The sequence below is a fragment of the Gymnogyps californianus genome, chromosome Z (genome assembly GCF_018139145.2).
Source record: "Gymnogyps californianus isolate 813 chromosome Z, ASM1813914v2, whole genome shotgun sequence".
In the NCBI taxonomy this organism is placed as follows: Eukaryota; Metazoa; Chordata; class Aves; order Accipitriformes; family Cathartidae; genus Gymnogyps; species Gymnogyps californianus.
Window position 1 is genome coordinate 49,782,063 of NC_059500.1, and position 13,929 is coordinate 49,795,991.

A 13,929-nucleotide genomic window follows, 5' to 3' on the forward strand; every position below is an offset into this window, starting at 1 on the left:
GCAATCCATTTCCACTACCTAATACCCTAAGCTTGGGTGAATCATAACTTAGTGTATGACAGTGACAATATCACGCTGAGAATGAACATTGAAGTCAGAAATAATCTCTGTAAATTGAAAATGTATTGGGTCTTAATCTGATAATCACTGTTAAAGTATCTGCAATGCGAAAGAGGGTAGAATGAAGAAAAACAGTTTTTTTCTACCTTATAATATTTTGCTTTAATATAACAAAGAAACAAAGGAAAAAAGAAATGTTAATAACCTGGATATATCTGATGTGCTTCACATCCTTCAGCTGTTTTCCCTGATGAAGAAAAGTCTATTAATTGACCATGTAATGAAACACTTCTTGTTTCCTTACTTTGCTAAAAAGTGTACAGGATTTGTCAAAAAGTGCACAGGACTTCCATTCACAGACCAAAACTGAGAAAGGAAAAAAAGAAGGGAACTGTTACCTACCATTCCTTAACTCAGCAAATACCTTGCTGAATACATAGTTTCTATGTGACCCATAATCCTTGTTTGTAGTGCATTGAACAAAAACATTAAACAGCAAACAGTCCAAGGGGCACATATGTTAATTGCACATTCTGAAGTGACAACCCCCTAATTTAATAGCTCGGGATCCTTTCATTGCCCTGGGCTAAGTTTTAATTGCTGTAATAGCATTCATCTTGTTTCCTAGAAATTGTGGAAGGCTGCTATTTGTTTTCTTTAATCCCATCCTCTAAAAAAAAAATCTTATGTTCTTTCTGTTTCTTGTAAACTTTTTCTGGTGTTCATTAAAACAAATCAGTCCAACTCCCAGCCCACAACAGTTGTCCTCCATAATCCCTTTCAAGCTTTGCAAAAGAAGAGGGCAATTTTGGATCCAATTGTTCAGGGAAGTCTCCCAGGCAACCAGAGATTTTGTCACACACAGAGAAACTCTGAAGGTCTCATCCAAATCCCACTGAAGACTTTAGGTGTCATTGAGACTTGGCTCAAGGTCACTAGTGATTACAGATTTTTTAGTCAGGTTTTAGATATTACAACTGAGAGTTACTGCTGCTGTTTCTGAAATTATTGTCAGTTGTTTTGCACTGGTAGATAGCTATCTAAATCATTGGGATTAGTCTTTATTTACATCATATTAGCCCTCCTCAGAATCAGACTCAGGAATCTGTACCTTTATAACTTCTTGTCGTGGTTTAACCCCAGGCAGCAGCTAAGCACCACACAGCTGCTCCCTCACTCCTCCCCTCTCCCAGTGGGATGGGGAGGAGAATCGGGAAAAAAGGTAAAACTCATGGGTTGAGATAAGAACGGTTTAATAACTAAATACTAACAATAATAATAATAATGAAATTTAATAATAACAATAATAATAATAATAATAATGGCGATGATGAAAGGAATATAACAAAAAAAAAAGGAAAAAAAAAACCTCAAGGGAAAAAAAACAGTGATGCACAACGCAATTGCTTACCACCTGCTGACTGATGCCTGAGCAGCGATCCGCCCCTCCCGGCCAGCTACCCCCCTGTTTATATACTGAGCACGATGTTCTATGGTATGGAATATCCCCTTGGCTAGTTCGGGTCAGCTGCCCCGGCTATGCTCCCTCCCAGCTTCTTGCACACCTGCTTGCTGGCAGAGCATGGGAAACTGAAAAGTCCTTGGCTTAAGATAAGCGCTACTTAGCAACAACTAAAACATCAGAGTGTTATCAACAGCATTCTCACACTAAATCCAAAACACAGCACTGTACCAGCTACTAAGAAGAAAATTAACTCTATCCCAGCTGAAACCAGGACACTTCTAAATAAAGAAGTAGTGCTGGAAACCTTCATACCAATGTATTAATATTTGCATTCTTTGAAGTAAATTTCATTCGTGTAGGAGTTGTAATGACAAAAAAAAATTTCAAAAATTATCTAAAATAGCAGATCTACTTGACATGGATCTAGAGACACACAACTGAGAGTTTCTACGTGTACCTCTGGATTGGTCCTGCACAGATGTATGTTTTCTCGAGTCTGCTGTTAGAAGGACATCTAGCTTTCAATAACCCTTGGATGCTCTTAGGGACTTAATGCAGTTCTCCAGATTCTTGAAGCCAATGAACACTTGACAAATTGGGAAGTTTTGTCAGATATTTTGTGATGATGATAACTCTGAAGCAGTCTTTGAGTTCCTTTTTTGCAGTGTGTCTTTCCTCTTTCTTTTTTTGAGGATATTGAAAACCAGTTGTCTTTGGTGAGAATGCTAATGTTTGTAATTAGCCATTGCATCCTTTCTCACATGTGCACCAGCAGCCCTGAGGGAAATGTTCTTCTGGCAATTTGGAGGAAATTTTTAACAAACCACATCTGAAGTTCTCAGTAACCCTCCCCTGTGTTGTCCCCAGTCTGGTCTGTCCCTCTGTTAACTCTACAGAGTCACATCCACCACCTCTTCAGAGGCCCCTTCTCCCTCTGCCTTCTCCCCTGGGCTCATCTGCAGAGTGGGGCAGGGGTCTGCCAGGAGATGAGGAGATCCTCAAAGTTCCCTTTGCTGAGTGTCCCTTGCACAATGCCTTGGACAAGTCTTCGGGACTCTTTTTTGAGGCTCCTAAATCTAAGGGTGTCATGGTTTAACCCCAACCAGCAACTAAGCACCACACAGCTGCTTTCCCCTCCCCCCTCCCAGTGGGGTGGGGAGGTGGAAAAAAAAGGTAAAACTTGTGGGTTGAGATAAGAACAGTTTAATAACTAAAGTAAAATCAAATACACTACTAAGAATAATAACAATAATAATTGTAATGAAAAGGAATGTAACAACAACAAAAAAAAGAAATAACACCCAAGAAAAGACAAGTGATGCACAATGCAATTACTCACCACCCACTGATCGATGCCCGAGCAGCGATCCGCACCTCCCAGCCAACTCCACCCTGTTTATATACTGGGCATGACGTTCTATGGTATGGAATACCCCTTTGGCTAGTTCGGGTCAGCTGCCCCGGCTATGCTCCCTCCCAGCTTCTTGCACACCTGCTTGCTGGCAGAGCATGGGAAACTGAAAAATCCTTGGCTTAAGATAAGCGCTACTTAGCAACAGCTAAAACACCAGTATGTTATCAACATCATTCTCACACTAAATCCAAAACACAGCACTGTACCAGCTACTAAGAAGAAAATTAACTCTATCCCAGCTGAAACCAGGACACAGGGTCAGCATGGCCAGTCTACATCTGATTATGGGAAAGGAGGTCTCTTTCTTTGTCGCCACATTTTTTATGCCAGTATGGTTTTATATTGGATCTCATGGGACATACTGGACAGTTTGCGGGGTACAATGCAGTGTTTTGCAAAAATACATCAGGTAATTAACTTGGGTCCTGGGAACCAGACAGCTCTGTCATTTCAGATTAGAGTCATCACACGATTTAGGGTGTAAAAGACCTCTGCAGGTAACTGCTCCCACCCCTTGCTCTCAGCACAGCCAGCTTTTATGGCAAGTCCAGCTTCAAAGTTACATCAGGCTACTCAGGCCCTGATTAATTGTTTTTTAAATATCTCTGAGGATGGAGACTCCACAGTCCCTCTGGGAAACCTGTTCCACTAACCATGCACACTGTGGCTTTTTTTTTCTAATACCTAATGTGAATTTCCCTTGTTGTGAATTTTGTGGGCTGCATCTTGTCCCTTCGCTGTGCACCTCCAGGCCCTCTGCGCTCTTCTGTTAGATGTCTAAAAAGAGCAATAAGCCCTCTCTTCTTCAAGCTGAACAAACCCAGCTGTCTCAGCCTCTCCTCATAAATCATGTGCTCCATCGCCACTGAGGGATAAGAACTAATATATGCTATATCACTGAACTGACATGGCTATTTTACTTCTGGGACTGAAGCTGGAAGCCTTCTGCGAGCTTGTAGGCACACAGCGCATCTGGATCTGGTTCAGGTGTTTTGCCATACAGACCGACCCTTAGAAAGTCAATGAGGAAACAGCCTGGTTTAAAAATACTGATTCTCCTAATGTGTTGTTCATGAACACCATTATTTCATTAAGCGTCTAAGTATATCCGAAATATTGTGGTGCATTTGGAATTAAATAGTGCCTCAGTCATTTGTTCATTCTGGATACACAAGTGACACGACAAGGAATAGCAGGGATGAATCAGGCTCAGCTGTGATATTAAGGGCAGAGAAGTAAGGAGACTCTAAGGAAGACCAAAGCAGCCACAAAATATGGCAGCGGCATCACTAGCGGTTGTAGAGCTGCTGGAGAGCAATGCACTGTCACTGTGGATCAGCATAAGTACCGTGTAGCACGCACACAACTTTGTGGAAGCAATGGCCTTCTTCACACAGAGGGGAGAACCCTAATCGCATGGCATTCACTCCAAAACCTTCTCATTTTATCGCCATTATGTGCTGAAAGGATCTCTCGTAATTTCATTTTGCTTTCATTGAATAATTGATTGAGAAAGTGAGGTTACACTTCTCAAGATCTTCACTTGGCCACATAAGGAGACAGCCCTGCAGCTGACAAGTAGCAGCCAATTGCTGGAATATATGGGGCAAACGTGTACAGTGATACAGGAGCAGTGCCTGCAAGCAAAAGCAGTCAAAGCAAGACTGTAATACACAGTGACAACATGGGACCAATTTTGTAGCAGAGAATGGCTCACACAACCACCATGGAATTGGCCAAAATGCTCCTGGCTCCTCTTGGAGCCTTTCTGCTCTTAGTGTTTGATGCAGGGTAATAAAAGGTAGCAAAGAAACCACTGCCTGTGCCTGAGGTTTATACCTGCACCCAGCGCTGGGGTTTATGGGGCAGGCACCAGAAACAGATCTACCTGGGCTTCATAAGAGTCAAAGTGCAGACAAAGTGCAGACTCGCCGACCAGTGCCATTTCTGAACCGGTAATTAGGCTGTCTCTGAACTATAACGTGTTTTTGTGGCAGCTATCCAGGTGGGAGTGGAAAAAGTCAAAACAGTCCAGGCTTTAATTTTATTATTTCTCATAAGGTACCTAGTGCCTTATTCACCTAGTGTGAATAAAGGCATTTTGCACTGTAAATCAATGCCCCAGCCTGGTATTATGGAGCATGAAGTTACTGGCACTGTCATGAGCTGTAAACCACCAGGCCTATGCTTCAGAGTCATTGACTGCCTCTTAACACTTTGCCAGGTCCTAGTCAGAGTCTAAAATTCCTAATTATTTTCTTCTTATCTGAGCCTCTCTATGGTTTAAGAAACAACTGCGTTGTCTCTGAAACTAGCTGAGACTTACTCATGCATTGCTTCTTCATCAGGGTCTGGAGTCAAATGATTTAAAATCCATTGCAGTCTCTGTGCCAGGAGCTTCCTGCTGGCCAAGGATCCTGGCATGCCTGAAGTCAGGGAAGACATTAGGCAGAGCATCTTCTTGGGACATATGCCAAGGAAGTTATTTCACTTCCCTCAGTCCTATCTTCACTTTGGTCAATGCAGGAAGTAGGAAGAGGGCACCGCAATAGAGAAGGTTTTCACTCAGAACATCTCTCCATGCTTTGCAGCTGGTATTTTAAGGAAACACAGATTATATTTGATAAATGCTAGCAATCCGTCCGCTATGTGATAAATGCCAGTCAGATATTCAGGTTAAAAGGGTGCACTTGCTGCAAACCATACTTTCTCACTTGGAGGCTGAAGTGTAATCTGTTTTCCTCCCCCTCTTTCCAAGCTGTCCTTTATAGAACTGCAGACTGTGTTTCAAAACTGTGAATTTTAGGAAGTGGAGTGCTGTCTCAGATGTGCTTATTTCAATGAAGTGCTATGCATACCCATCCCACTAGAAAGAAACAAAAATTAGCAAGTACTTTGGACACATTTACATATCTGGATTTTAGGAAAAGCTCTCCGTATAAGTAAACTTTTTTAAAATGAATTGAGATTTTGATTTGTTTCTGGAACACATTAAAAAACTTTCAACCATGGAGTTCCCTTTCCTCTGGCTAGAATTCTACATTTTCTCTCAGATTTTGTTTAGACGGATCTGGCTGCATAATTTTAGACCAAAATAGAAAAAGTTTCAGATAAAAAGCTAGAAAATCAGAGTTAAGATTTGCAGCCCAGACTACATAGTCAACATATATCTAACTTTAAACATATGTTAGTCCCAACATCTTCAATCTTGAATCAGAGCTGAAGTGAGTGGATCTGTCTTATGTTACTTTAGGAAGTCAATAATTTTAAAGAAATTCTTAACTGTTGATCTTTTTCAGTGAAATGCAAAGCTGGGTGGGTGTGTGCATACAATTGTAGGCTGTTCTGAAGGTCATCCTGCCAGAAACAGTGGAGTGAACATCCACCTGTTAACAATAACGAAGAAAATAAAGAGATACATGGATTTGGTTTTTTATTCACTTTCAGGAAAGGTCACTGTTGGTTGTAGGGTTGTGGTTAAATTAGACTGTGCAAATAAGTAGTCAGGGCACTAAAAATTTACAAGAAACTGAAGGAATGTTGATGCTTTACTAGCTTGAAATTTTTATGATCTTATCAGATTTAATTAAATCAATACCTTTGCCTATTGTTTGGGCCATAGATTCAGTTACTTTGGAGGGTTGTAGATATTAGGGTCTTATAAGGATTTCAGTAGTGCTTGTTCAATGTCAGAAGAACTATGTTTTTCTTATGAGTGATGAAGATTAACTGTAACTGGGGGCATGAGGAGCTTGTGTAATTTTTTTTTCCATATTATCTTTTGTTCCTTATTTCCCTTGAATTTGCCTCAGAATGATTACTTTTTCTTTGTGAAAAAGAAAAAATTCAGCTTTGTCATGCCATATCATATGTTTCTGTGTTGACATCCTGGCATAGTTACTTGCTATAGCAGGAAGAGTGGAGAGGCACTAGCAAGGTGTTTTCAACTAAAGGTGGAATTTTTTCCCCCCATTCAATGACAAAACAAAAGAAGATTTAACAAAAGGCCACTCTCCCTTTATCCCACTTTCAGGTATATTTAGTCTGGACGAATGCCTACTCCTGCACTTTCAAATTACTTGGATGCTCCTACCCTTTTATTAATATCTACTTGGTCCAGAAGTAGAAAAGGCCAGTAACAAAGGATCCTACTCAGCAAGTGTTTGTACGTGCATACGGATTAAAGGTGCCTGGAATTCATATTGAGAGCTGATCTGTTGAGGGAGAAGTCTCATTGGTACATAGCTAATTTTCTGAGCATGCAAGCACTTAACAGTATTCAAAGGTGAAGTTAAGCTGCTGCTTGAAATGAACTGCAATTGTAAGAAATGGCGGAAGTTTTTTATGTGTTTATTTTTTTTTCCCCAATAGTTGCTCAATGCCTTATATCAATTTTCTTTCTTTTTTTTTTCAGGATTAACAAACCTTAAAAGTACTCTGAGAACACATTCATCATTTTGTCAGGCTTGATCAATGAATTTTATAGAAACCCAAGGATATTTGGAAAGGCTTCTATCCAAATTTCAGTCAAGGGGTGCATCTTAATAGAAAACATATGGTACATTTTTACCTGCGACTAACATTTCGGTCCTTCATTATATGGTGAAAATCTGCTGGTGGAGGAAGTGAAGACTTCTTTTGTTAAGAACATTTTCACTGGTGGAAAAGAGCTGGCATCCCCTCATAATATGAAGCCCTTTGAGAAAAGCTGGTTGTTTCTACTGCTGCCTATTGTAGTAAGAGTTGTACGCTCCTCCTTTATTAGTGTCAACCTTGGGGTGAAAGTGATGAAGGGACAGTCTGTCTTCCTGTCAGAAGATGACCTCAAGTTTTCCATCCCCAGAGAGAAGGATGTCTGCAAAGTAGAAGTTGTGATTAATGAGCCAATAACACAGAGAGTTGGGAAACTAACTCCACAGGTATTTGGGCTCTGTTGTGCTGCTCTGAGTGTCCACATGTGCGCAGGGGTGGGAGAAACTCGAAAGAGCTGCTTTATTGAATTTTTTTTTTTTTTTTGGGTAGTGACTAAAAGGCATGAAGCTGAATGATCTGTGAGATTCAGCCTTTTGCTAAAAGTAACATGAGTGCATAAAAGTGAGTTCGGTCAGAGTCTCCTTTCACAAGCAGAGAATTGGTATTTCAGAACTTTCAGTGAGGAGATATCCTCCAGTCTCCAGTCATTATTTTTGTTTTCTACCATGAGGGTAACCAGTGTCCCTCAGGTAATGCGTAGCCTGCTAGAGCATTTTGCATTTTAGTCACGCAGCCACTACTTAGGGAGCAATTAAGAAAAAAATAATCACATACAACAAGCACATTGTGTACACCATTGTTTGCTCTGCTCTGCAACAGCTAAATTGCTAGCAGATGGCAAATACATAAAAAAAAATGTTTTCTGTTAAAATTTCAAGCTTGTAGGAATAATGAAATATATTTCACATATCACCGTTCTGCTACTCATTTGCCTTACAAATCTCCCCACTTCAGTCATAGCAGGAAGGAGTTGGAAGTAATTGAGATGAAGATGTAACGGTAGAGATGGAATATGAATGGTTTTAATAAACCATAACCAAACAGTTTTTGTCTATTTTTGGAAAGTTTTTTTTATTTTACCATACAGCATACACTTCTGTATGTTTGTATATGTATATTGTTTTAAACATCCCCTCTGAGGTTTCTGGTGGTCTCTGCAAAGCTGGATGCAGGAGCACCAGTCTCAATAGATTTTTCAAAGCTTCTGGCTTGGTCATCATCATTATTTTTGCAGACCACTGACGAGTACTTCAGCTGAACCAGCACTCGGAAGAAGCAGAAGCATGGCAGGGAAAACAGGAGACGATGAGCAGGGCAATGTGTGATCTCCTCTAGAGACTGGCCCCAAGAAGTGCAGTGCCTCTGCTGAGACTTCCCCAGGGCTTGCTCTCTGTCAGCACAGGGGCTCTGACTGTAGTCCCCCCTTCTCCATTTCCCCGGTCTAATTTGGCCCATGAGGAGAAAAAGAGAGACTTACATGTCTCATTGCTGGCAAACCTTTTCTGTAGGCAAGCTGGCTGGCTGAGTGAGTGACATCATTGCTTTCGATTTCTGCCTCAGCCTCTACATGCAGTAGGACCCACGTATTTTGAAAAAGCCACTTTGTCGTTTGTAACCTGACGTGCTTCAAGCAAAGGGTCAGAGGCAGTTTTCCAGAGAACCCAGGAGATGTGTACTCACCGTACCTTATTTTCCAAAACACCTAGTGTCCTCGCCTTTCCCTACTCCCAACCCCACCTCCGTTAAGTGCCCGTCCTTTCATGGCCCTGATGTTAGCCCAGGCAGCTGAGCGTGGCTCTTGGAGGCTGCAGGCACACCTCATCTGGAGGGGCGAGCTCTGCTGGGCAGGTGGCCCTGGGGTACCAGGCTGGAGAGGAGCTGTGGCTCCTGGCGGTGCCTGGGATACCTCCCCTGGACAGCTCCTGGCCCGAGTGCTGTCCTGTTAGGAAAGGTGCCTTCTCCTCCTCTCCGCAGCTGTGGGGAGGTGGGAGTGCCAGAGACACACCACCACGGGGTGTCCCCCAGGGAGACGGCCAGCGAGATAAGCAGTCTGGTTATCTCAAGTCATATTTACTTGCTGGGAAAGAACAAGACCGTGTTTGTAAGATGAGGGCTTCTGTTTTAAATGACAAAATCCTGAGCCGGACACTGAAAACTGCTGCCCGAGCTTTCACCATTCCTGAAAAAAGGTGCCAGAGTCCGGCCCTCCCGGTGCCACTTATGCTCTTTCTACCAGGAAATTCTGCAGCCAGAAAATGTCTCTGGTCTGATCTGTTTTACGGCCATTAAAGTGAGTAATGTTCTAGGAATGTATGACAATTTAATTATAAATCGTAATTGAAAAGCAGTTGAAGTAGAAAAAAACAAAGCTCGACAGTAATTAGGAAAAGATTTAGATCTCCTTTGTCTTACCCACTGAATTTATAGACAATTAGAGTTGCCTGTTCATATAAAAGGAAAATGTATTAGGAAACATAAAACAGATGTTTCTTTTTGCAAAGCAGATTGTGTCTTATACATATACAAAATGACTGTCAGTCAGTGGTAACAGACCTTTGTGGAAAGGTCCTTCATTTTCCATCCCCTTGTTATCAATTAAGAGATGGAACTAATGATGTCTTAGAAAGAAAGAAATTAATTCTTTGGTATGATAAACCATCTCCTCTGCTGTAGGCAGTCCCCTCTCATATGAGCAGGGATGCATCATCTGAGCAGTATCTCATTGTCAGGTGCACACCAGACCTACATGTCACCAAAAACCCTACTGACTTTGAGGGCTCTACACTGATTTACATCAGTGAAGAATCTTCTCTTCAGTGTACAACATTAAACTACTGGAAGCTGTAATATGAGTGGCTTTTGTACATAACGTACTTTCTTTTTCTTAAAGGTAACACACCACCTAACTACTTCTTTTATTTTTTTTTCTTTTTTGTAAGATATCACTTAGGACTATCTAATTAATTAATCACCTTCCGTTATGTTAGCTTGTACTAAGAAAGAAAAGACATTAAGGAAAAGACATATTTGTTGTTTGTTAAATACTGAAAAATAACGAAACATATTTCTGTGACATTTGAAAACAATACATAACAGAACAGACACAACATCGTCAAAACCTTCATCATATGATATCAGTTTTGTTTTTCACGAACTGTTCTTGTCCTTCCTTTCTAAGCAGTCCCAACAAAAAAAAATCAATCATACTTTCCATAACACCATATATTATGGATTATTCCAAGATTATTTTAGCCAATAGGAAGAGTGGTAAATCCATGTATATGTATCTGATAATCAACTAACTCATTACTTAAAAAAAAAAAACAACAAAAACTTTGTACAATGTGCTTCTTGATGAAAGCTAAAAGCAGGCAATACATTTTAAAATCACTAGGAACACAGAACAATTATCACATAGCTTGAGTGTCTGAGAGTAACTTCTGTGGAAGTGGACACTGCCAGTAATAATGAAAGCTGATAAATTCTAATTATTTTTCCGTTATAGAAAGATGCAAGTTCTAATTCTACGTAATGGCTAGAAGGAAGCAAAGGTCACTAGTTCTTATATCCTTTAGTGTAAATCCATGAAGTGATCACAATGCACTTCAGGCAACTATGCATTAACAACTAATTTAGGAATTAAAGTATTACTTTATTTTTACACTAAAAGTCAGAGCATCCAAAGACTTTCTCTGTGCACTACACTTCCAGTCAACATTTCAGAACCTCACTAAAATCCCCCTTCCATTTCACGATCCTCCAAAGTGGCTGCGGAGATGTAGGTAATTCAGGTAAGCCACTTCATTTTCATGATTGTTTTCGTGTATTTTAAGAAATGACTGGTAGTAAGAAATTACCTCTTCTTTCTGCAAAAAGATGTGGTTTGTCGGTCAGCCGCATATGTGTATTAATCCTTATTAGTTATGGCCTCATCAGGTCTATTAGTGAATGCTGAACGGATTTTACTTTAGTCCATAGAAGAACTAATCATGTGTGAATACTGCCCATAAAAACTGAATCAAAACCACATTTAGTTTCACAGTGAGACACTCAGGAACTGCAATGATTAGCTTTTGCCTTCTTGCTGACAAGAATATGCCCCGTGTCTCTGTAGATATGAAACATGAGTATCCTCCTTCTACGCATGGACTGTGTAGGGGTTCCCTGTTATCACAAGCATAACATAGACATGGTGTTACCAATGCTAGGAGCTTTCAACTGTTGAACTCTATAAAGAAATATAGCTACATGGGAATTGTAATTTGCCAGACTTGCAAATTGGCATATGTGAGGACATGAAAATCCTGTGCCCCAGAATCCAAATCCCTGCTGCAAAGAATGGGTGTGTCAGAACTCTCCAAAGCAATCTTTTTTCCATTTGTGTCAGGCATTTTTCTTCATCGCCTTACTTTCGCAAGTCAATAAACCATTAAATAAAACAATCAGCCTGAAAGAAGTGTCTGTCTTAGATGGTTAAACTGAGGCCAGCCATCTTTGCAAATTTGACCTACATCAGGTATGTCATAAGTATTAGCCTCTTTTGAATCAGCTGGTGGACACAATATAGAAATTCTGCTTCCTTTTATGCTGTGGGATTACACAGACATTGGGGCTGGGCGTTGGTACGACACACAGATGACATCTGATCTAGTAAAAGGCTACTGGTACAAAGTCAGTGTTCCAAAAACATGTAACAAATCTGAGCTAGCAAAGTTTCCAACAGAGAGGTTTCACAGGATCATACTTTTGTAGTCCAATCGTAGTAGCCATAAAGCAGGATTTACTGTATAATCAAGCTAGCACCACAAGCAACTTTAAAAGCTAATAAATCTAACCTTACACTGCAGGAACTGCTGGCTTTTCAGATCCACTGCAGTTCTCCCACTGAATACAACTGCATCCACAAGTCTACAGGCTGCGGTGGTAGAGAAGTGTGTGCTCAAACTATCTGTTGCGCTGCAGGAGTGACTTGGCAGCCTGAAACAATCACATTTATATACCCTTTCCTTGTAGAGTGCCAGCAGCCCCACATTAAAGTGGTTGCTCTGGCTGTCACTGGGAGACCACAGAACAGGTATATACCTATTCACAGAAATAAACTACAGTTTAAAAATTTCCTTAGTCTGATGCATTCCTGACAGTCAGAGAGAAGTGGAACAGAAGCTGTGAAGTTAACATCCTTGGCAGTGTTGTACTTATCTATTCTTTCTCCTTCATAGGTTTTTGACTGTCACTTCCTTCCTAACGAAGTCAAATATACCCACAATGGCTGTCCGATTTTAGATGAAGACACGGTCATGCTTAGGCTGTACAGGTAAGCAGTGGCGGAAGATCACACTTCATTCTTACCAGGAGAACAGCTGCCCTCAGGAAGAGCAAGCAGTCCATTTTTCATGGTAAAAACATGTTCTGCTGTACATATCATAACTACCTAGATCCAGCAGCAGCATCATTAGTCAACACGTGACCATCTGTTTACAGAAACGTTTGTCACAATGTATGTTAGATAGGCTCAAATACTGTGTTTGTTAGAATTAATAAATATTATGTATTGCTTGTTTATTACAGAAAACCAGTGATTTTTTTTTTTTTATTATTGAAAGTGACAACAGTACTTTCAGACCACTGTATGTTCTGTGCTGTCCTGCTGATAGGGACACAGACCCTTGCATATACACAGCAAGTAACCTCTTCCTTTGCACAAACACTCTTTTTACAAGTATGAGGAGGTGGGCAGCAGTGTCTGGCACCTCATGGTTTCTGGCAGTCTGGGGTTTGAGGGCACATGAGAGAAAGGGGTTCAAGTAATTCAATTTAGAAGGTGAGGCCCATGCCAAACTCACAGAGCGACAGAAGATGGGATGAAGCATAATTAATTTCCTTCTATCACCTGCAGGTTTACAGAAACGGAAACGTTTATAGAAACATTCATGCTCCATGTGCAGTTACTTGAGCCAGACTGTAACATCATCAAAATGCGCTCCGGTGCCCTGGAGGTCCCTGAGTACTATGGTCTGTCCAGGGTGATTGACAAGAACGTCCTCGCTTTTGACTATGACCGGAAGATAAATCTGAATTGCACCATTTCCTTAGCCTCTTTGGAAACCCACCTGCCTGCTCACGGCCAGCTCGTCACCGGGGAAGTGCAGCTGCGTGGAGATCAGCCACAGAGCTTCTTCCCTGGCCCTAGTACGATGTGGTTCAGTTGTTAGTATTAGCAGGTTCAAAGAGATCCAGCAGATTAAGTCTGCAGCAGTGGGTTGCTTCAGACGTGCTGGGTAAGAGTGGGTCATGTGAAGTTTAACAAACAGCTTGAGCTATCATGGAAACTGAAAGGGACATGAAGGTTGTGTGAGGCACAATGCAGACCACAGATTTGGGTCTGTAATCCCCCAATTGAAGCCTGTTTTTGGCTCCTAGACATGTGGACCAATGTAATGGCTTTGGGAGTGCCAAG

The 13,929-nt window shown here is 41.1% G+C and overlaps 1 protein-coding gene across 1 annotated transcript in view; it reads left to right on the top strand.

Annotated features, from left to right (window-relative positions):
• The first annotated feature begins 7,518 nt into the window (after positions 1-7,518).
• The window catches only part of FREM1 (FRAS1 related extracellular matrix 1), a 62,782-nt gene continuing 56,371 nt past the window's right edge, over positions 7,519-13,929 (top strand). Inside the window, 3 exon segments of the mRNA XM_050912905.1 lie at positions 7,519-7,858; positions 12,692-12,786; positions 13,369-13,661. Coding sequence (XP_050768862.1) covers positions 7,628-7,858; positions 12,692-12,786; positions 13,369-13,661 — 619 coding nt within the window. The 5' untranslated portion in view covers positions 7,519-7,627.